At 39.7% G+C, this 23,806-nt stretch overlaps 1 protein-coding gene across 2 annotated transcripts in view; it reads right to left on the bottom strand.

The window, feature by feature from the left end:
* The window catches only part of Kit (KIT proto-oncogene, receptor tyrosine kinase), an 87,418-nt gene that overhangs the window by 5,256 nt on the left and 58,356 nt on the right, over positions 1-23,806 (bottom strand). The window contains exons 8-17 of one of the 2 annotated variants that reach the window (XM_042678399.1): positions 13,711-13,825; positions 11,856-12,049; positions 10,063-10,169; positions 9,842-9,968; positions 9,454-9,558; positions 9,201-9,311; positions 7,403-7,553; positions 4,683-4,774; positions 4,238-4,365; positions 3,040-3,162 (exon numbers count right to left, since the gene is read on the bottom strand). In XM_042678399.1, the coding sequence (XP_042534333.1) occupies positions 3,040-3,162; positions 4,238-4,365; positions 4,683-4,774; positions 7,403-7,553; positions 9,201-9,311; positions 9,454-9,558; positions 9,842-9,968; positions 10,063-10,169; positions 11,856-12,049; positions 13,711-13,825 (1,253 nt within the window). The remainder of the gene's footprint in view (positions 1-3,039; positions 3,163-4,237; positions 4,366-4,682; positions 4,775-7,402; positions 7,554-9,200; positions 9,312-9,453; positions 9,559-9,841; positions 9,969-10,062; positions 10,170-11,855; positions 12,050-13,710; positions 13,826-23,806) is intronic. The other variant, XM_042678400.1, reaches the window with a different exon arrangement.

Here is a 23,806-nt window from a genome sequence, read left to right as displayed (position 1 = left end):
ACTGTATCCAGGAATAGTGAAATGTGGAAAGGCAGAAGGAACTAGTTCTGAGCACATGGTGGGACTTTTATACCCACCTGGGCCTGTGATCTCTTCTTCCTTTTATTCTGGGTTTTCATATACAATTCAAACTCACTCTTACTAATCCACTAGGACAGTCACTTACATATTGATCATTTAGCCTGAGAATGCTCTTCTGTGAAGCAAAAATAACCCTTCCAATTTGATGAATTGCTCCACGAGACAAATGAGATGATACAGGCAGAAAGGCTTAGCACACTATCACTCAGTGATCTGAAAAATCACTCACATTACAAGTACTCAATGAACAGTGGTGGCTGTTCTGAGATGGGGAGCGGCAGATTCACATTTCAACTCCACAGCTGGACTTCACAGCCTGACACCTCTGGTTAAAGTCAAGACAAACACTATGTGATTAGGCCTTAGAGATGAGACTGTCTGGATTTCCAGATATGAATCTACCATGAAAAGTGAAATCAAGTCTCCTCTCATTCCTTTTAGGACTCAAAACAGGGAAGACAATTTTTTTTCTAGCTATTTTATGGGACTCCATTTGGGAGCTTCTCTGTGAATGGAGTCTTGCTTCTTTCCTTTCATTGATTTCCTTTTACTTTCAAATAAGCTAACTGCTTACCTTAAAAAAATAAATGAAGATATTTTAGTAGGCTAAAACCAAAACCAAACCAACAAAACCTTTTAATAGCTAACTTCAGATTTTGTCCTAAAACTCTAGTTGATGCTGTTAATTTGAGATATATTGGTACCTTGAATTCAGGAGCTTGTGTATCTGGGAAGGTTATTATGCCCTTATTCTCAACAATTTCTAGATGAAGTCAAGCATTTTAAAATTTCCAAATGAAGGCATTTGAAGGCTACTTAGCTACTTGTGGTACCACAAATACATTCACATCCTATCACCATAGGTACAGGGATCTGTAACATTGACATCCATAACTACTTTGAAATGACAACAGTGGTTAGAATATGTTGTTCTGTGTAGTACAGAAGTCCATGTACTGACTTTTCTCACAAATGTACTTTTTTTTTTTTTTTTTTGCTTGAACTCTGTCGTGGGGCTTGAACTCTGAGGCTGCTGCCCCTCAGCAATTCAGCTCAAGGCCAGCGCTCTACCACTTGAGCCACAGTGCCACTTCCAGCTTTTTCCTTTTTTTTGCTTACGTGGTGCTGAGGAATCGAACCCAGGGCCTCAGGCATGTAAGGCAAGCGCTCTACCACTGAGCCACCTTCCCAGCCCTCACAAATGTACTTTTAAAATTTGAAAACTGTCATGAATGTTAACTGCTTTTCTTGGTTAGCCCTATGTATTTCATATTAAACATTTAAAAAGATAGTCTGGTAAGGGGTCTACCTAGAAGCCTCATTTGACTGACAGGGTTCAGGGGCTAAGAATGACTAAGAAATCACACAAAATGGAAGAACTTTCAGAGAACCTGAATGAACAGATTTCTCTCTGCAACTACATGTTGGTAGAGTGTCTACTTCACAAGCATGTAGTCCTGGGTTTAAAGCCCAGTACCACCAAGAAAAAGAAAGTTTTAATGACTACATGTAAATGTGGGTGCAACCACAGGTTGTATGTATTTCCTCGTTCCAAACTTGCTCCTTAAATCCTCTTTACTGAGACGCCTACTGGAGAGTGATGCCTGCGGACTGGTTATTGTGTCAACTGACTTGAGCTGCACACCACAATCTAGAGTCTGCTGGCCCTCATCTGCACTGTCAATAGAGTAACAAGCTACAGAGATGTTAATTTCCTTCCAAATGACATTCACTGTCATGATTAAATTTCAAAGAATGCATCCATAAAGTAAGAATTGTCTGGCATCGTTTTGAGCACAATTCATTTATTGCTCACAATAACTTTATGAGATAGGTGTCAGTATTATTCCCAAGGGGTGAGAAACCAAGATGTAAAGGTAGTGGATAATTCTTACCAAATATTACATAGTTACTAAATGATGGACCCAGATCTGAACCCAGCTCAAGGACACTGAGCCCAAACAGAGCTATCTCCTCTTGTTCACGGTCAATTTCATAAGGAACCACTTTTTATTCTTCCTTCCATGACCCGGAAGGAGAGTAGCTGTTTGTTTACAAACTCGCTTGATGATGATACCTGGCTTGGGGGAAGCCTTTTCAGAATTGCACAGTTTGGTCAGGAGATATATTTTTATAAAACCAAGTTGAGCACAGGCAACCAATGAAGATGTCATGGTGATGAAGGAGAAAGCATTACAGTATCATAAGGGACACAATTTTTCTACTTCTAAGAATGGGCAAACAGCCCTAGAAGAATAATTGCACAGGAGAATATAGCTTTACATACCCATGGGATACTGGATCTGGAAATTATGAGCTCTGGTTTCAGTCTCTACTGACTCATGTCATCTCACATAAAAACCACCAAGATACACTGTACTTTACTTTCTCCAATTATTAAGATTGGGAAGACATTGAATAGTAGGGCATGGGTTTGTTTTGAGGATACAATGAAAGCTGACAATGACATAATTCAGCACTCTGAAAAAACCCAAAACAACTTCCTCCAAATCACTGATTACTTATAAATCTACTTAAGAGACCTCTATTGACTCTAAGATCCAACATTCCGTATGGCTAACCCAGAACACAGTTTTAATCACTTTCACATAGTATGTCAATCTCCAAAAAATTCTCCTGCTGAGACCTTCAAGGCTAACATTTGTTACACTTGAGAAAAATCAAGTTCATTGCTATTCTCAGGCTACAATGAAAATTAAGGCTATTTCTGTTTCCTTCACATGCCCCATAATTACACAATTAGAATTCGGAATTCTATTATCAACTGTTAGTAGTAGAAATGTTCAGCATTCCATGCAAATTTTGCTGGAGTACACTTAATTTGACTGCTAAAATGCATGACATTACAAGGTAGATTTTGCATTATGAAAATCATAGAAAACAAGTTTTGAAGCTCAAAATCCTTTGCGGACTGTCAGACAGAGAATGGATACTCACATTTCCTTTAACCACATAATTAGAATCATTCTTGATGTCTCTGGCGAGACCAAAATCACAAATCTTTGTGATTCGACCATGGGTAAGGAGGATATTTCTGGCTGCCAAGTCTCTGTGAATACACTATTAGGTTGGGGAGAAAAAGAAAGCCATTTAAATTCATTTTAACTTTCAAAGAGTAAAAACTATTTTTAAGACTAAAATGCTGTTTATATTATTTTTAAAAATCCCAAACTTTCATTTTACAAAGTATTCAGAACACTAAAAATAAAAAAAAATCAAAATTGCACCTCAAATGATGTTCACATCTTATGTTTCTCATCATTAGAACCCTAATTACTATAATCACTTTTAAAACCAATTCTAATAAATACTCCAGTCCTCAGGACAGCTTTTATTCATAGTAGAATGTATTATACTCAAATTGTATTTTTTAAGCTGGAAATTCATTTTGCACGCATCTCTCTGAATGTCCTTTCAAATGGTTCCTAAAAACGTCTTTGCAACTTTGATTTGACATTTCCCAAGGACACAGGAAGAAGATCTTATTTCTACTATCCTGTATCCTCTTTTAATTTTGGTAATTGTTTGGAAATGCCACTGATGATGTTTAGTTTGGGGGCTGGGACTTTTATTCTCTTCAGCTAGTCCTATTTCTGAGAGAATTCTTGTCCTTCAGATCCATGTTCCTACTTATGGTTCCATCATTTTCCCATCCCCCACCTATGTGTTCATTATTTGCTCTGATCCCTTTCCTCATATCTTATCAGCCATACATGTAATATTTGGGGGTCTCAATTCAAAGTGACTAATTATGTATTTCACTGAGCATAGCAATAATGAGGTATGGCCCTACTGTTATTGGTAAAATGATTAGCCATCTCTTTTCTAGGAGCCTACCTATATCTTAAAGCCAAATGTTTTAAGTGAATTCACTACACATAAGAGAATATTCATGGAAGCTCATTTAGGCAGGTTTGTGCTTTAAAGCTTATAAATTAGAACAGGAATTCCAAAGAGACAGCAGTTGGAACATGAAGAAACTAAATTTCCTCTACTTTGGGTTACTGCACTTCAAAATGACACTCTGCATTCTAACTAAGGCCTTGAAATGCTCCATTCTTTAAAAAAAAAGGAAGGAAGGGAAAAGGAAGACCGTGTACATCTCCGTGTACATCTGAGCATCATTTCCACTCACGTTCTTGGAGGCAAGGAAAGCCATTCCCTTTGCCACCTGGTAGGAGAAGCTTAGCAAGTCTTCCAGGTCTAGGGCCAGCTCATCATCCTCCACAATGGCAGGAGTCACATCTCTTTCTATGTATGAGCCTAGGTTAAGAGAAGATAGCCACATCAGTGTCAAAGGCTGGGAACTAATCAGTGGATGAGCACTTATGGACCAATCATACTCCCAGTACTGAGTAAAGCTGGGTGTTAAGTCACCAAATCAGTATTTAACAATCCCCAAATACTCAGGGCAGGGGGATGGCAGACTCATTTCCAAAATTCCATCTACAGAGCAAGATGTTCAAATATAAAAACACATGTTCTGACTCCAAACATGCACTCGCAAATTCTAACTGCTACAGATTTTGTATTTGCTCGGACGTAAGTAAAGTGGCATTTATCACCTGATAGGGACCTACCTATTCTTGCGGATCTCCTTTTGTCAGCTTTGGTTGGGACAACATAGGAAACGCCAGGCTTCATGTCCATGTACTCATTGGTACTATCATTGCTGAGAAAGAAATGAAGCACCCTTAAGTTAAGACTGAACAGACCAGAAATTGGAAGAAGGGGCCACTAATGTGAGAGGCTCCTCTCTTGTCCACTTTGTCTCTTAATAGATTTTATTTGAGAAAAAAAATGCAATGCAGCATTTGAATAAAACATTTAAAAAAGCTGCATTCTGATTTTTCAATGTGCAATATTAAGGTCCAATTACTCAGGTTAGAAGTGTCCCAACTGATGAGCGCTGATGGTTTGTGCTAGTAATCCTTTCTAGTAATCCTAGCTTTTCAGGAGGTTGAGATCTGAGATCTCAACTAGCCTGGGTTAGACTCTTATCTCCAATCAACCAGTAAAAAGCTAGAAGTGGAGCTGTAGCTCAAGTGATGGGCCTTGAGAAAAAAACAAAACAAAACAAAACCAAAAAACCCCAAGTAAGAGCTGCAAGGCCCTGAGTTCAAACCCTAGTACTAACACCAAAAAAGTAAAAAATTTGAAATGCTGTAGAAATGGTGGATTTAATAGGAAACAGCCACAAATATTATCCTGAGTTGCTCCAAATTCTACATTAGCCACCACAGAGACAAGACACAAGACAGAGAATAGAGCTTCCGAGATGTGTCATCAGAGAGATTGCTAACATATAGCAACGGATGGAAGGTTTAAAAAAAAAAATCAAGTTTGGTTCAAATAAACACCAATAATTTGGATGATTTTCTGAACCATCTGGACCTCTTGAATCTGCAACATTTGGCTGGAGACTCTTCAAGATTTCTAGTACTTCCTGCTACTGATTAGCATAGAAACACCATGACAACAACCTCCTTCATACTGTGCTGGTGGCTCCAAACCCATATGGGATCCCAAAGCATAAAGAACACCACACAGGACAATTTAGGCCATTATCTCAGAAATTTAAAAAATATAGACAGGGCAGAGGTTACATAACACCAACAACAAACACAAAAAATGGCTCAGGGGCCACAGCAAAGATATGCCCAGGGGATGCTAATAAGGTTTTGCAGAACTTACTATGTTCTAAAACTACTCAAGTTTATTGGGCTTAAAAAAAAAAGAAAATGAAGGGCTTCACCTGGAGCTTTATTAAACTTTAGCCAAAGGCAGAAAAAAGAATCAAGTTAAGGAATAAATGCCCGTCAATGATATTCACTGAAGTCTCCTGAGGAGCCTGGAATTGTGAGTTCAGGAGACAAAGTCTCACTATTCCAAAACATGGGAGACATATAGTAAAATTTATTTTAGTTGTTAGTGTTGGAGATAGAACCCAGGGCCTTATACATGCTGAGTACATGCTCTACCACTGAGTATACCTCCAACCACCCCATACAGTAAAAATATAAAGGACAAGTAAAATCCATCACACGAGGTAGCAATGCTAAGCACAAGGGAGTGGGCCTGATTATGATTTCTATCAAGTCAGGTGAAGCTAGTAAGTCTTCTTCTTATGCCAATATTGGGCTTAAACTCAGGGTCTTGCCTTCTTGCTCAGCTTTGTTGCACTTGAGCCACACCTCTACTTCCAGCTTTTTACTGGTTCATGAAGATGAAGAGTCTCTCAGATTTATCTGCCCAGAATGGCTTTGACCCTTAATCCTCAGATCTCAATTTCCTGAGTAATTAGTACTACAGGTGAGAACCACTGGTGCCCAGGTAGGAGTGAAACCTAAGTGGTAGAGTTTAAGAGCATACAGAGAGAAAACAAAGGTATATATACCAAGGCATATATACCATTCCTCTTGTAAAGCAAACTACTTCTCCTTAAAGAAACTTGGAGTTTGTTCTTTACCCCATCATTCAAATTCAGAATGGTATGGATAATTGGATAATGCCCACTATCAGGTCCAGGTGGGTTTTTTTTTGAATAATTAAGAGGGGTCTGGCACACAGGAAGAAATCAGAAGGTAAAAGTCTATGTGGACATCAATCTGCTGAAAAAATGTTAAAGGACTTTACGGTGCCAACGTGGCAGCCTTTGGCATCTTTCCTATAAATAGCTGCATTGTACAGATGCCTACAGCACTCATCTCAGCAGTACAAATGGAAATACACAAAAAAATGGAACTGTGATGCCAGGAAACAGGTGGTTTATGCTTGTAATCCCAGCTACTCAGGAGACTAAGAACTGAGGACTATAGTTCAAAGACAGCCTAGGCAGACAAATCTGACTCTTATCTCCAATTAACAAGCAAAAAGCCAGAAGTGGAGATATGGCTCATATGGTACAGCACCAGCCTTGAGTGAAAAAGCTGAGAGTGCAAGGCCCTGAGTTCAAGTCCCAGCGCCCACACACACACAGAGAACAGAAAAAAAAGTGATTTAAAAAAAGGTTAAACTGGCACGCAATTTAATCCACTGCATGTAACTGAGACATGGAAAAAAAATCTAAGCATGCCTTAAAAAAAAAAAAATAGCCAAAACCTAAGTTTACCACAATTTGACTACTCAAAAACACTATTTGAACTTTCTAAACAGTTAATCATATTTAAATAATTTAATAATTCTGATTTCCCACTTTGGAGTACCTCAGCTCAGTTTTTAAAGAATCAGCTTTGATTGCAAACCATTATGACCCAAGAACTGCCTGTCAAGGGGGACTCCTTATGCAAATCAGCCTTACCAAGAAGACTCCTTTGAATGCAGAAGGTTCTTATACAGCGCTGCCTCTGCCTGATCTTCCTGCTTTGAGCAAATGAATGAATCACGTTTTCGCCTCAAAAAATTCAAAAGATCTCCATAGCAACAATATTCTGTAATGACCAGGGTGGGCCCTATAAGGATGTAAGAAAAAAATTAGAAGAGGCAAAATATACTCTAACCAATCCAACCTCTTGTTAAAAAAAAAAAAAAAACCAACCCACAAAACCCAAGGGTGATCTGGGATATTAACATTCAGCTTCAGTAGCTGAGCCTTCTTAGTCCTAATTCTGTCTATTATCAGCACTCATCACAAAAAAAGCGGCATTATGTATTTTAAAACAAAACAAGCCAGCCCCTTTTGATCTGAATTTCTAAGTGACATGAGGCTCTGGGGCCAGGCTTGACTGCTGGCTTTACAGACACAAGTTGCTGCTTTCAAGGATCTACTATTATCAAGCTTCCTATATAGATCTCCTTTGACTTACTTCTGTTTTCAGCAGGGCTTCACATCTTCTCTGTAATGTTATTATGGAAATGAAGAAAATAAACCACATGGAACAGCCAGCTGAGACTAGACTGGGAAGTGGGTGAAACCTGAAATGACCTGTATTTTGAGCACTATTAGTCAAAAAGAGTCCTACTGCTAGTGAATGCTTAAAAATCTGCTTTGTGAAATGAACAGGCAACTAACTGCCTTGGTAGGAACTGTCTTATGAACAATTTATGATAGGGTGAAGCCCCATTCATGAGTTGTTTTAAGAGACATTGTCGAAAACTGTCAACATCCCTGCGGATCTCTCCGGATCTCCGAAACAGCTCCTCTCATCTTTGTTCCATTAGACGGAAGTGTATTCTGCAGACATTCTGTAGACATCCTTAATGGGAACCTCAAGAATTGGAAATGTACTTTTACCAAGTGAAACGTTTGCTTCATTTGGTGGATATCAGGCAAGTGGGAGGCTTAGGGGCCTACTCTCAGCGATGGAGGACACATGTACTTCAGCTTCTGAATGACTGATGATGACCCAGCAACATAGATAGTTTGCAGGACAAGAAAAGCCTTCTGATTGAAATGAGATATTTAAGAGGTCAACGTTGTCAATAATAGATGACAGTAGCTCACATCCTAGGCTATTTCTCCCTAGGATGTAAAATTTTAAAAATCTACATTTTTTTTTTTAGTTCATCAATTCATCATTTAACTTCCCTTTTTAAATGGACACATAGTGTTTATACTCATTTAGGGGTTATAACAGTGTAATTTGATACATGTACACAATCTGTCTTAATCAACTAATGGTAACAAGTGGGCACGCAAAGAGACCAATGCTGCATGCTCTCACTCATGTGCAGAAGCCAAAAAGAGCTGACTTCATGAAAGCAGAGCATAGAATCCAGGCCACTACAGGCTAGGATGGGGAAGTGGGAGATTGAGATGGTAGATAGGGGTGCCAATCATAGGTGGTGGGGGTGAAGGGAGGTCAAAAGCTCAGTAGGGTAACTATAGTCTATGAAATCATACCTTTCAAATAACTAGAGGAGGAGAGTCTGAAAGGTCTGAACACATTGATAACTGATTAAAAAAACAACAATACAGAAATGATAACCTCCATTAGGTTAAGAACAAGTAGGAAAATAAAACCTACCAAAAGAGAATGAAAATTTGGATAGAAATCTAGCAATTCATAACCAAGCTTTTTCGAGTCTTATTTTTTTTTTTAAAGTCCTTCTTTTGGCAACCTAGCAGATAGGAAGATGGCATCTGGATATGGGCTCACCTCCAATGGTACATGCGCCAAGAAGATTCACAATATTCACATGATTGCCAAGGTAGCTCAGGACTTTCAGTTCAGACATGAGGGCTTCTCGCTCCGTTAAATGGGCACTTGCTAAAATTGGGAAACATCTTATTTTAGCATTTCACCTCTAATATTAAACCAACTCCACTAAACCCATTAAAAAAAAACAAACCCCAAGTGGGCAAGTAAAAACTGGTGTGGGTGAATGTACTGGCCTATGGTAGCAACTTACGTTTAAGCATCTTCACAGCAACAGTCATGGCTGCATCTGACTTGATTAAACCATATGCAGTGGCCTCAACAACCTTCCCAAAGGCACCAGCACCCAAGGTCTTCCCTTTAGAAAAGAAGAAAGCAATGTAGAGATAGGAGGAAGGAACACTCGAAGGTTCCAAGATCAACAAAAGGATTAGCAGCAAATATGTTTTTAAAACGTATCCCTGTAGTGTGTTCTGTGCCAAACGTATCAGTTTTCTGTGCAATTTCTCAGGGAAAAGAAAAATAATAATAACCACTTCTTGTTTCAGGTGGAATGAAACAACGGAAACCCTGGGGTTCCCTAAAATCATTGTTATGTGTACACAAAAGGGCTGCATGGAAAGCCCCTGCTTCATACTGACCAAAACTCAGCCTGTTTCTGGGAAACTCCCATTTGTGATCATAAGGAAGTTGTGTTGGGTCTATGTAAACATAATTGTTTCCATTTATCTCCTCGACAACCTTCCATTGTACTTCATACATGGGTTTCTGGAGAAAAGAAAAGACAGATCACCCTTTAATGAGGAATGCTTCAGTCACCAAGGCACTGGGAGACTAGAGGAGAGAACAAATCAATGGTTACCTGTAAATATTTGTAGGTGAGAATCATAACAACGATGCACATGAGGCCAGCCGTGATCACAAAACCAATCAGCAAGGGTGTGAACAGGGTGTGCGAATGGATTTGTTCTAAAAGGGAAGAGAAGCGGGAGAATCACAAACTATTAGCAGGATAGGATGTTGGTGACAGCCAAATCCCGAGCAGACCCACTTCCTGTCTCGCAGCCTGGACAGGGGATATAGCTATGCGGTTTTTGCTCCTTAACCTTGGCTATGTCTTACTCTTGGTAATAAAATGAAGCTCTTAACAATACAACATTAAGTCAGATTACTCAGAAAGACGATGAGAGGTCTATGGTATATGCATAATTTTATGTTGCTTTTCAAAGCAACATCAGGAACGGCCTTTGGACTCCAAATTTCTTCTCTTTTTAACTATCTTTAAGTACTTGTACAAAGGAGTTGCCACTGAACAACGTAGTTTATGAATACAATGCATCTTGATCACTGTCACCTCTTTTGACATTCTCAAATTCCTTCTTTAAAAAAACCCAATTTATTCTATTGGTGGTTTACATTTTCTTTTTCTGCTTTTTGGCACTCCTGACTTTTCCAAGTTTTCTGAAATGACCATAAATGTCTTTCACAACCAAGAAAAACATTTCTAAAGTGCCTCTTTCAATGCACTGTCTGGAAAGATCAATAACATAGAACAATGTTAACATTTTTCCTCTCATTTACTTAAAAACTGAGGATACACATTTTGGCCTAAATCTTTGTAATACACACACACGCGCACACACACACACACACACACACACACACACACACGCACGCACGCGCGCGCACACACACACACACCTACAAATTTAAATGCCCTTGTTTTTTGGGGGGGAGGGGAGGTTGGCTTTTAACTTTAAACCAATTCGTCAGTGTGTCCTCAAGAATTATTTCATTAATGTTAAGAGGAGAGCTGGTCACTCAGAAAGCACATTTTAAAGAAATAACTTGTTGGCTTGAGAGTGTAGCTCTAAGACTCTGGTTTCTATCCCCAGTATTACCAAAAAAAAAAAAGAAAGAAAAAGAAGAAAGGAGAAAAAGCAGCAAAAAAGGAAAATACAAAAGACATTGCTGACGAACATGATTACACCAAAAATACTATTAATTTTTGGATATGGCTATCTGGACATTTTTTTTTGTTGGTCGTGGGGCTTGAACTCTGGGCTTGGGAGCTGTACCTGCACTCTTCAGCTCAAGGCTAGCGCTCTGCCACTTGAGCCACAGTGCCACTTCCGGTTTTCTAGTGGTTTATTGGAGATAAAGAGTCTCACGGACGTTCCTGCCTGGGCTGGCTTTGAACCCAGATCCTCAAATCTCAGCCTCCTGAGTAACTAGGATTACAGGCGTGAGCCACTGGCACCTGGTTTTATCTGGACATTTTAATTCATTTCAAATCACTAAATATTAAACTTGAATTTGAAAATGTTCTAATTGTGGTTGGGGAATGGGTAAAATATATCCTCTTCAAACTTTCTACCCTCTTTTAATGGAAACAATTATAAACCTAATTAGTTGTAGAAGGACTTACACATATGCATGGATAAAATATACAAAACAAAGTGGTTAAAATGATTGATAAAAGACACATCTCTATTTCCAAAGTAGTACAGAATGAATCTGATGACAGTATGGTTGGTGTGCTACTAGGTGTTTCTAGAAATGACATGGCCAAGTGTTGGAATGGATTTAATGTCATGACAGATGTGGTAGACACAACCTAAACATCCCCTTAAATTGGATTAAAAAGAAATATACCTTTGTTGTTACCTTTAAATGCAAAGTTAAAGTAAGCAGAACTCTTGCCCACTTCGTTGTAAGCCTTACACTCCACTGTGCCATTGTGCCGGAATGTACTGGAGTCTATGGAACTCTGAACCACTAGTTTTCCAAATGGTGGCACAGATGAGTTCTGAATCTGCACGTCCACTGGTGGAACAGGGACAGAACACCTAAGGGAAAGAGCACAAAGGCATGGGCTTATGATGGGAAACCAAATACATGATACACCTAGCATTTGGCATACTGGACAGCACAATTGGAACTCATCATCCAGACAAATCCCCTTTGAGGCCACCAAATCTGATGAAGAAGACTTTATGGGGTCTTAGGGGCAAGAAAAGCACCATGTAGAGCAGAAAGGTGGAGAGGAGGTTTGGGATTTAATGGGTTTTGAATACACTCAAATTAGCCTAGTCTCTTGGTTTATGATGGGTTATGTAATCTCCCCAAGATTCAGTTTCCACAGCTGTACATTGAAATGGCAATACCATTTTGCAGGGTGTTAATGAAAGGGCTAGAAATAAAAAGTGCCATAGATAGATCTTTGCACACAACAGACCCTTAAAATAACCCAAATTTTCAAGTATATATGAATGGTTGAAAGGAATATGGAGGAAGAAAGCATAAAAAAAATAAATTGGCTGAGGACATGAAAACACTGAAAAAAATTGCATCCCAAGGCTCTGGGTTGGAAGCAGGGTGGTACTACCGTATGGCATTACTACTGGGGGGAATCGTGAGCCAGACCCCCAACTACCCTACTTGAAACTCCTGGCCACTTCCCTTTCCCTTCTTAACACCTACAGATAGAAAATAGTTGTTGATCTTACCTGCAAACTGTCTACCTAAGAAAAAGTAACATAGTCTGAGAGAGAAAGAAACTCAAGTATAGTGTTCTTTGGACCACCATCTGACATGTATGGCTCTCCAATTATTTGCTATATGCAAGACTATAATCACTGGGCCTTGCTTACTTCCCAGAGGTCTTACATGGCCCCTTCAGCCCCCATGATTCATGATTCCCCACAAGCAAACATTCCACAAAAGCTCAGACTAGAATAATCCTAGTAACCTCTTCTGATGCATTGCCACAAGAGGTTTAGTTCACAAAAAATAAAATTTCTACCACTAACCTTATTATTTATTGGTTGTGATGTTAAAATGAACTTTACAGGCTGGAACACAAAACCACATTTGAGAGATAAAAGAAATCTTTTTTTAAAAAAAGTAAGGCAAAGTTGACCCTGTTTTCATCTTCGGGTAATGGGAAAAGATAATTTAACGCTTAAGTGTGGGCTGCAAGAGCAAAACGACACAGTATCAGATGGTCTCTGTTTGTGGGGGGCTGGGCACCTCATCAAGGAGCAAACCTTTTACAACCTGCCATTTACCCCTACCATATGTATGTTGTAATTGTGCGATCATTACTTTTTGGTAACTTGGCAATTAACTTCTGAGGTAATTTTTTTCATGATAACTACAGCCACATTTCCCACACACATTACCTCCTGCATATAGAATGGAAATCTAATTACTTAGTCCTGGAAAATTGCTTTATCTACCTGCAGGCTAGAAATTGCATGATAAATCCAAAAAAGATAACCACCCAAATAGAAGAGTCATTCAGTAATCATTTTTCAGCAAACAAAATTAATGTCTACCAGGAAAAATACAGCCATTACCTCCCCCTCTGAAAAGCCACATGGACAGAAAAATAATAATCAAAGCTTTTTCAAAAAAAATTAAAAAAAATCTAAACACATTTGAAATCCAAGTGAACTGCAGTCTTTCCCTTCTGCATTTTAAGCAGTGCCAAAAATAATCATCTCACCTCTGCTCCGTTCCTGGACAAAAATACCAATCTATTGTGGGCTCTGGAAATCCCGCTGCCACACACTGGAGCATACCATTCATGAGCCTGTCATACGTTAGGATTTCTGGTTTTGCTGTAGAAAAAAGAGAAGCGGCCATATGTCAGTCTGCTGAAAACCCTCCGTGAGAGCCGTTCCAATTCTTGCTCATCTCTCCCATCCTTAGAACCTTCTTGAAGCTGTGAGAGAGAATGATCTTCCAAAGGGAGACTCTGAACCAATGAATGGAAGATATGGAGAGGTGAACTGAGAATCTAGCCAAGAAAGATATTTACAATCCCACCATGCCCACTGCACACAGGGGGATCTCTGGGACCTCTCTCAAGCAGAGGTCACAAGACCTCCTGTCTAGGTTTTGCTTCCAGTGATGAGGTTAAGAAGCTAGCATTCCAACTTCCTGAAGGTGAAAATTCTATTTAGTAGATTCCTAATGGGATTCCAAGTTATTGTGGGGATGAAATTAGGATTTGTAACTGGAAAAGGAAAATCCCAACTGTCTTTTTGGGGAATAGTATGGGTATTATTCATAAAGAGCTGAATCACTATATTTACAGGGAAGCTCACACATGACAGTAAGTGACAATATGGGCTTTTAAATCCAGACCTTTATTTCGAATGCAAAATGCAGACAGAAAATGATAAGAGAAAACCAGCCAAAAATTATATTCACACATATATTTAGAGTCTGGATAGAATCAGCCTGGATAGAATCAGCAAAAACATAAATTGTATCAGCAGGAAAGCTCTAATTTGACATTTCTGTGTAACTATAATAATCAATTGATATTCAACAATTTAAAATTTTGGAAATTATTTCTAAAGAAAAAGAAGATGAGCTGTGTTTGTTGGTTTTAATGGCAATGTACTTGAAGATTTCTCACGCTGAGAATAAGCTACCTGTAAGCATTTTGAGGGCAGAGATGATGATGTGCTTATCGGCATCCTTAGAGGTAAGCCCAGAAATGAGTTCACAACAACAAAAAGGCTAGGTAGGCTATGTGTGGGGTGGATCACCTCTTATACTTTACCAATTCTCTACCACTAGATAAGCTGCAGGCTCTGTTTCTGCATGTGTAAAATGGGAATGAGAATGGTAGCCATCTCATAGAGCAGTTGAGATAATTAAATGAATTGGGGCACACAAAGAGCTAATAATGACTTGCACTAATGTAGCACTATGGCTGGAGGTGTGGCTCAATAGTAGAGCTCCTGCCTAGCAAGCATGAAGTTCTGAGTTCAAACCCCAGTACTAAAAAAGAAAAAAATGCATTTATTGATAGTTTTTATTATTGATTCAGTTTACTAACTGGAGTACCTACCCTGCTTGGTTAAATGCATTTTCTACAGATTAAGTTAATCGTATCTGCCACGCTTAATATTCCATTCAGTGATCTGAAAATTGCTTCTTTAAAATAATGTGATAATATGTATGTGTTTTAATCTGATACATTGGGAATGTGACATCAATTATATTGCATTTGATAAGAGAAATACATGTGGTGAGAATGAATAACAGATTAGAAACATAGGACAGTTATTTCCCCAGAGAAAGCTAACAATGGTAAGTGGCATCTTTGCAGAACAACCTCTCAGCACCTTACCTCCTTAGAGGCAAATGAGTTGGCAGGGATCAGAGTGTCCACATGCATGACACACCCACCTGTCACTCAACCTGGCCCTGCTGATGGGCAGGCCAATTGGCAAACACACACAAAAGAGTGACTCTCCAAAGCCATCTCAAGGTAGGAGCATCCTTGAGAGTTTGGATCCAATGCCAGCTTTCACAAATAGAGCAAGAAGACAAGCCATCGTCTTGCGAAAATATCCATCTGGCAAGTTTCATTTAATTATCATGGGCAACTGTGTGATCAGGCTGAAAAGTAGGACACTACACACAAAAAAACAGTAGACTCTTAGGAGAATGCTATTTTGCTGGAGACGGTAGGTGCCATACGGTAAGTCTCTCTGGACTCAGCTTAAATGTCACCTCTATTTCTAAGCAATCCTCAATTCTCCCAAGCCAAATCAGTTGATCTGTCTCTCTCTCTCTCTCTCCCATCTCATGGCATTTAGGATTCCCTGACTCTGTTATGCTAGACCTTGGTCTGCTTTCTCTTTCATACTATATGTCCTCAAGAGCAGGAACCATGTCTGATTGATTGTACCTCTAACTGCGGTACATAGTAGAGCTAATGAATGATTAAGATTCTAAAGGCACCAGATAGTAGCTCACACCTATAATCCTAGCTACTCAACGGGCTGAAATCTGAGCATCACAGTTCAAAGCCAGCCCAGACAGGATGGCCCATGAGATTTTTTATTGCCAATTAACCACTAAAAAGCCAGAAGTGGAGCTGTGGCTCAAGTGGTAGAGTACTATAGCAAGAAAGCTAAGGGACAGTTCCTAGGACTTAGTACTGCCCCCTCCCCCACATGCATGCACAGATCCCATCCAAGACTGGGGATGTATTTCAGTTGTACAGTAAGGTTCTTTCCCCAAATCCTAGCACTATAAGATGGTGGCAGGAGGAAAGAAGGAGGGGAGAACCCAACCAATGAACCAATCTCTAAACATCCAAAGGCACTGACTTAAGAATCTGTCTAATGGTGACTTTCCTAGTGGATATGTTTCTACTGTTCTTACAACAGATGGCCCAAAGAAATTCACAAATATGTTTAGATATGTAAATTTTTTTCATTCTGAGATTAATTCTATCCATGATGACATAGATATTTGGACATGAGCTTCAAGTTCAGAATTTGGTTCTACTACCTATATTCTTCTTGTCACAGATGCTTCCCAGTACCCATAATGCCACAGATGGACTTTTAATGGACCTAGATTCTGTAGAAGGAAGACATTTAAAAGTTGAAGGGATACTGCAAAATGTTGACAATGGTCTTCTATGGTCATATGAAACATTTTTGGATAATTTTCACTATTTTTGGGTTGTTTTCTAATTTTACTTTACAATGCACACATACACTAAAAATGCACCTATAAAATACTTTTTAGAAAACTGGAGCAGTTCAAAATTACATAACCAGTTACATTTCACTTTGGTGACAAGTACTCTAAGATCCAAGCCTTGCAGCATGACACCTGGTAGCAGTTATACAACAACGGTGCCCAGCCATGGTGCAGTCTGTCTGTCTGACCTACTTGCTCCTGTGTGCTGGTTAATTAGGTAGTTGTTTTTAATGCTACTATTCCAGATGGATCATAACCTGTGGCTGGTTGAGCCACTTTTGTCCTGGCGGGCCTTAGAGAATCTTAAACTTTCCCTATGTGTCAGACATCCTGAGAGATGAACCTCGTGAAGAATCTGGAAGCCCCTCTCCAGAATCCCAGTAGGTTCAGAATATGATCCACAAATGTACTTTTTAAGAGCACTTTCAAAGAACACCAGCAGGGCCAGGCCTAGATGAAGGCAGGAGAGACAGTGTGACATTTCAGAAGACACTAGCATTAAAAGTGTCACAAGATGGTACCTGTGAGGGCTTCGTTCTTTGCTTCACCGTCATCCTGGCCTGTCCCCAGTGGTAGTGGTGTGACATCTCATTCTGTAAAGGTTATTATACTAGCCCAGTCCATAGCATGTTGCATTAGGAAAATGTTTAATGCATAAAAATAATGAGCTAGGTGGAAATCTGATGCCTAAAAATGAAAACCCGAGCTCATCTTCATTTTATAAGTGGCTCAATGCCCTGTGAACGGCATTAAATATGCATTTTGCTGCTAAAGATACATATTCTCCCCAATTCTCCAGGTTAATCTAAGCTGCAGTTTCTCAGATATTCTGCAACAACCAGGATACCAAATGACACATTCCCTAATTCCTCCCAAGTTGGAGGTTTCAGATAAACCTAAAAGATGGATAAGTTATACATTTCCTGGGGAGATTAAAAAAAAATAGCCATTTCTTCCTTTCAAAGCATTGAGGACTTGTGTCATTCTGGTGTCTCCAACACTGATCAGCTTGTAGGCAGTGATTTGACTGAGAATTTATTGTTCACACAGTGAAAAGACTAAACATTTACTGATTTACGGATTTATGATCTTGAAAAATATTCTTTTCTACCACCATCAGGTCCACGTGGAATGCAGGAACAAAATGAATTCTAAGAACTCAGCACAGACAACAAGAGCTGGCAGCTGCAGGTGTGCAGAAGTGACTAGTAGGGGAGGTCCTTGGTTTATCTCTGTGTTGGGAAACATTTTTGAGACTAGGTCTTCTCTTGCCCGGTCCACCTTAACTGACTCCTGCTATAAATGCACATTTGTCCACACTCTATAATCAGGCAGGACAAAGAATACAGACTTGGGGCTCCAAATAATAAAAGACTAAATGGAGAGCAATCAGAGGATCAATTTCTGTTTTTACAGTTCCAGGCTTTGCTGGAGTTGAGTGGTGGTGTAGCAGCATTTTAGCAATTTCTCACTATCCTGGTTTAGATCTGGATGAAACCTCCATTCCAGTCCTAACACTGTTATAATAAAGAAGTAAGAAAATCAGGTGAGAGCTGGAAATCAGGTACAGCTCAAGTGGTAAAGTGCTTGCCTGGAAGCATGAGGACCTGGGTTCAAACCCCAGTACCATAAATCAATTGATAAGCTCAAATACACTCATACAATAACTTAGTCTAGCTTTTTAATAAACTAAGTGGTATATTCTTAAGGAAATCTCCAGAACTGACATTTTGGAAACATATGCAGTATTCTAGCCAACTTGCAGGATTTCTGGAAATTGGTATATGGGCTTTAACAGAGCCCAGGCCTGGAGGTAAAGCTCCAGACCAGAATGTGTTCGCGCGCGCGTGCACACACGTGCACACACGCACGCGCGTGCGTGCACACACACACACACACACACACACACACACACACACACACACACAAAGAAAGAAAACAAAAAACATGTTGTTCTGATTAGATAACATTCCCAATTAGGAGTCAGCTCAGCAAAACAGAGGCAAGACAAACATTTCCAATAAATACTTAGGACTTAGGCAGAGACCTCTGGGTCTCTGGCATGACTGTCTTGAAATAGAACTTTTTACTTAAAAGTCGGGTGTGGTAGCTCATGGCTTTAATCTCAGCACTCAAGAGGCTGAAACAGGAGAGAATCATGAGTCAAGGAGAGCCAGGGTTGTAGAGTGAGGCCCTGTCTCACTAAACCAAAACACAAAATACAGTAACCGTGATCCTAAACTTTTTTTTTATTTTTTATTTTTGGGTCCAGTCGTGGGGCCTGAACTCTGGTCCTGGGCGCTGTCCCTCAGCTCTTCAGCTCAAGGCTATAGCTTTACCACTTGAGCCACAGCACCACTTCTGGCTTTTTTTCTTTCTGCTTATGTGGTGCTCAGGAATCGAACCCAGGGCCTCAGGCATGCAAGGCAAGTGCTCTACCACTGAGCCAACTTCCCAGCCTGATCCTAAACTTTTACTTTTGTTTTACTTGTACATTAAAATTTGAATTTTATTCTTTTTTCCACAAAATTTTTATTCTCCCCATTACTTAAAAATAAAATCCTTAGTTTGAATTTGAGATAAAGTTGAAAAAAATAATGTCTGCATTTGGAGAAGGCCTTCCTGAGCCAGAATGACCATGCCCATTTGATATACCCCCTGCTGTGGTATAACCCAGACATGAAAAGGGGCCCTGGGCTCACTCAACATACAATCCATGTGCAGTCAAGGTCTGTGGGCAGGGGATAAAACGCTGTTTCTCTACCCTGTAAAGTAGCTAATTCATTCTGCCACATCATTCAGAAGCAGAGAAGGGTACTGACATGATGCCCACAGAAAAATTACGTGTCTATTCCTGGAGTAATTTAAATTTCCACTGAATTACAGGTGACCCTGCATGCACTTACAAATAAAGGGGGCTCATTTGATGTAAAAATACACCTGGCTCAACTGAAAAGGAAAAAAAATATCATCCAATGGGATTTCTGCAATACAAAGGGACTACTCATGTGGTTTTTTAGAAAAGTTCAGCCAAGTTGATTCTCCTGCTTTTCCAAAACCTACTCAGCAACAAAGGGCCTATGCATACAAGGCAATGAACTTTGCCCTTTTCTAAGAGGTTCAAGTCAATCTTCCCATTAGTAACACAACCTACAAGATCTCCCCCATTTGTTATACATCCTACAAAATCCCTTTATTAGTAACACACCCTACAAGATTAATTTCCTCATGAAATATGGTGGAGAAGGGTTGAAAGATATGTCTGCTAGTTTCATTTTTTTAGATGAGAATCAAAGTTCTACATTAAAATCAGTCTCCACATCCTTTTCTTTTCCAGTTTAAATTCTACATCTATTCTTGCATCTATAGATTCTCTTTATAAGGAGAAGTCATGCTTTAAAAAAAAACAGTATTCATAATTCCCAAGCAATTTGAGAACAAAAGAAAAAAAAACCCACCCCAAACCATTTCAAGACAAGGGGGAAGGAGAGAATTCAAATACCCCATACATTCAATAAACCAACATGCTTTGCCTATAAAAAGATGATGTAAAAAATAAGCAACTATTTACCTAGATAAGCTGCCATCCTAAAATGATCAGAGGGTGATTTCTCTATTTGAAACTGTCCTGAGAGTAGGCACAGAAAGAACGGAAAGGTAATGACAGATGGTAACCTTACTAACTTGCAGGCATGCGGGCAAGGTCACTCATTTGAGATTAAACAAGATAATTATAAGCATTAAAGAAGTCATCTGACAAGTTTCTTTGAAAACTGTCACACCATTTCAGAATTCTGCCTTGTTCTGTCATGTCTCAAAGCTGCATGACAGGGCTAAAGAGGTTCTGAAAATTTAGACAAGAACACATTATGGCTAGGTGCCAGTGGTACACTCCTGTAATCCTAGCTGCTCAGGAGGCTGAGTTCTGAGGATCATGGTTGGAAGCAAGGCTGGGCAGGAAAGTCTGTGAGAATCTTAACTCTAAAAAGCTGTCAGTGGAGCTGTGGCTCAGCTGGTACAGCACTAGCAAAAATGGAAGAGACAGTACCCAGGCTCTGAGCTGAAGCCCCAGGACTGGCAAGAGAAAAACAAAAAAACAAACCCCAAAACCAGCACACAGTATGGCCTGGTAAGAGGCAATATATCTTACTCAATGCAAAACAAAAATAAACAAAAACCCAGATTAGAAAACAATATGACCTTGTGTTTATACAAATGTATTTTTAAATATATATAAAATATGGGACGGGGCTGGGAAGGTGGCTCAGTGGTAGAGAGCTTGCCTTGCATGCATGAGGCCCTGGGTTCGATTCCTCAGCACCACATAAGCAGAAAAAAAAAGGCGGAAGTGGTGCTGTGGCTCAAAGTGGTAGAGCGCTAGCCTTGAGCTGAAGAGCTGAGGGACAGCACCCAGGCCCAGAGTTCAGGCCCACAGCCGGACCAAAAGAAAAAAGAAAAAAAAATGTGTGTGTGTGTGTGTGTGTGTGTGTGTGTGTGTGTGTATATATATATATATATATATATATACACATATATATAATATGGGATATTTATAAGACTCAGTGATAAAACATAAATACACTTTGGAAGCTATACTTAAACCTGACTTATTTTTACTTTATATTTCCTGTTTTTTTTCTTATTAACACTTTTGTAGTAAGAAAAAATTGTTTTAGTTTTAAAAACACTTGTAATGAAAGGACTGTCATTGATCATGATTCATTGTACTATATTCATAAGCTGCTTTGTTGAATGGCACCTCCATGTACAAATGGTTTGTACATACCAAGCTACATTCTACTCTCCATGTGAGCCCCACCTTGAACTCTCAAAAACAAGAGCGTGGGTTGGAAGCATGGCTGAAGTGGTAGAGCATAATGCATCCAAGTTCAAATTCCAGTTCCACCCAGAAAAGGCCACATTAGTCAGAAAAGAGTAATTTTTAGTCAGTACCAGCCCTCTTTAAAGTACAGGAATTTCAAGTATTTGATACACAGTTAGGTCCAATAGGAGCTACCTAATGAGGAAAATGCTAAAAGACAAACTTCTCAGGCAAAAAACCATACAGAAATGTGTTGAAATTTAAAAATTCCAGCCTCAAACACAGAGCATGGTTTGGACATCCATCATTTGCAAGATCCTACCTCCTACCTTTTTTCCTTTCTTTTTTCTGGGGGTGGGGTGGGGTGGTGGTGGTGGTGGTGGTGGTGGTGGTGGGAAGGTCCTGGGGTTTGAATTCAGGGCCTGGGTACTGTCCCTGAGTTTCTTTTGCTCAAAGCTAGCACTCTACCACTTGAGCCACAGCACCACTTCAGCTCTTTCAAGTAGTTTAGTAGAATTAAAGAGTCTCATGGACTCTCGGGCTGGGGTTTGTTTTGAACTGTGATCCTCATACCTCAGCCTCCTGAGTATCTAGGATTATGGGCCTAAGCCATGGGCACCTGGTCTTTTTTCTTTGCTTGAGGGCCTTGGTGCTATCCCTTAGCTTTTTTGCTCAAGGCTGGCACTCTACCACTTGAGCCACAGCTCTACTTTCAGCTTTTCTCTGTTTAACTGGAGACACGAATTCCTGCTATGGTTGGCTTCCAATTATGATCCTCAAATCTCAGGTTCCGGAGTAGTTAGGATTATAGGCATGAGCCTATAGGAAGGCCTACTATCTTTTAAAAATAGAAATAGAGGAATTTGGGTACAGTGGTACAGCACACATTTGTATGTGCAATACCCAGTACCAAAAACAAACAAACAAAAAACACCCTTACAGGATAAGAAGTGGTAAATGTCTAAAGAAGCCAAGTTCTAGCAACTCTATTCTCCTTGGTTTTTGAAGAGCATCTTCAAGAGCACAGTGGGCTAAAGTGCCCCCCCCCTCCCCCGCCCCCAACTGAGTAGTAGTCTTTAAAGCCACTATACTGTTTCAGCCTTGGAGAAGGTCCCTGAGCTTCCAGCCAGGTGGAGGACCCAGATGGCTGACAGGCAGTCTGAAACTACCCACATGGCAGGTTTGAGAAGAGTACCTTCACTTTTGAAACTATGGGCCATTGCACTGATAGTAGTCCCTCTCTAGAGTTGGCTCAGTCATCTGTAAGTAAACTTGACTATGATCCAAAATATACAAAGGCAGCTCAGACTTTGTAAATGTGTTCAGAGGGGAACTTTCTCATCAAAAGGTTTCATTCTGGGTGACTTATTCCTTTGGCTGATTTAGCTGTACTGTACGATCTATAAATAATCAGTAACCCCAGGCAGGATGTTAATTATAAGATGCAGTGATTTAGGTATAATACATTATTTAGCATTTCCTTAAATTGTTTGTCAACTCCCTGTTAACACCCATCCATAAATGGAATGAAATTGATGACATCTGAGTTAATTTCATACAGTCTAGCAGTCATTTGGGTTTCCAGTCTAGCCTAACCTTCAATGTATTTCATAAGGCAAAGAAGAAAGGCAAACCTTTTAGTGCTCAACATCTACCTTTCCACTTTTATCTGTGGACCACAGTAGCTGTGCAACTAGCTAAGGCTTGTCCACTAAAGGATAACACTTTAAGATTTGAAAGAAATGTATTTATAACCCTAAACATACTATTTCCCACATCTGTTGAAGTCATAATACTGACTTGGAAATATTCTCAGATAATGTTGGAAGTAGTATTTCAAGGTTACTGGATCTTTTGAAAACCATTGGAGAGACCTGGAAAATAACTGACTTACCCTAGTGATCATACCTTCTCCGCACCCCTCACCCCCACTCTCTCTCCGTCTTGATCTTTTTTTTCTCTCTCTTTTGCCTGCCTGCTTCCTTCCTTCCTTCTTTTCTTCCTTCTTTCCTCCCTCCCTTTCTTCCTTCCTAAAGTCTTTTTTTTTTTAAATTTCTGTGTGTGCTGGTTCTGGGGCCTGAACTCAGGGTCTGAGTATTATCCCTGAGAGGCTGTTTTGCTCAAAGCTAGTGCTCTACCACTTGAGGCACAGATCTACTTCTGCCATTTTTTGATACTTAATTGGCAAAAAAAAAAAAAAGTCTCATGGACTTCCCTGGCCCAGCTTCAAGTTTTCTTATTTACTCAAAAAAATATTGGAGTA

The sequence above is a fragment of the Dipodomys spectabilis genome, unplaced genomic scaffold (genome assembly GCF_019054845.1).
Source record: "Dipodomys spectabilis isolate Male_0828 unplaced genomic scaffold, ASM1905484v1 ptg000043l, whole genome shotgun sequence".
NCBI lineage: Eukaryota > Metazoa > Chordata > Mammalia > Rodentia > Heteromyidae > Dipodomys > Dipodomys spectabilis.
This window is presented reverse-complemented; position numbering and strand designations above follow the sequence as displayed.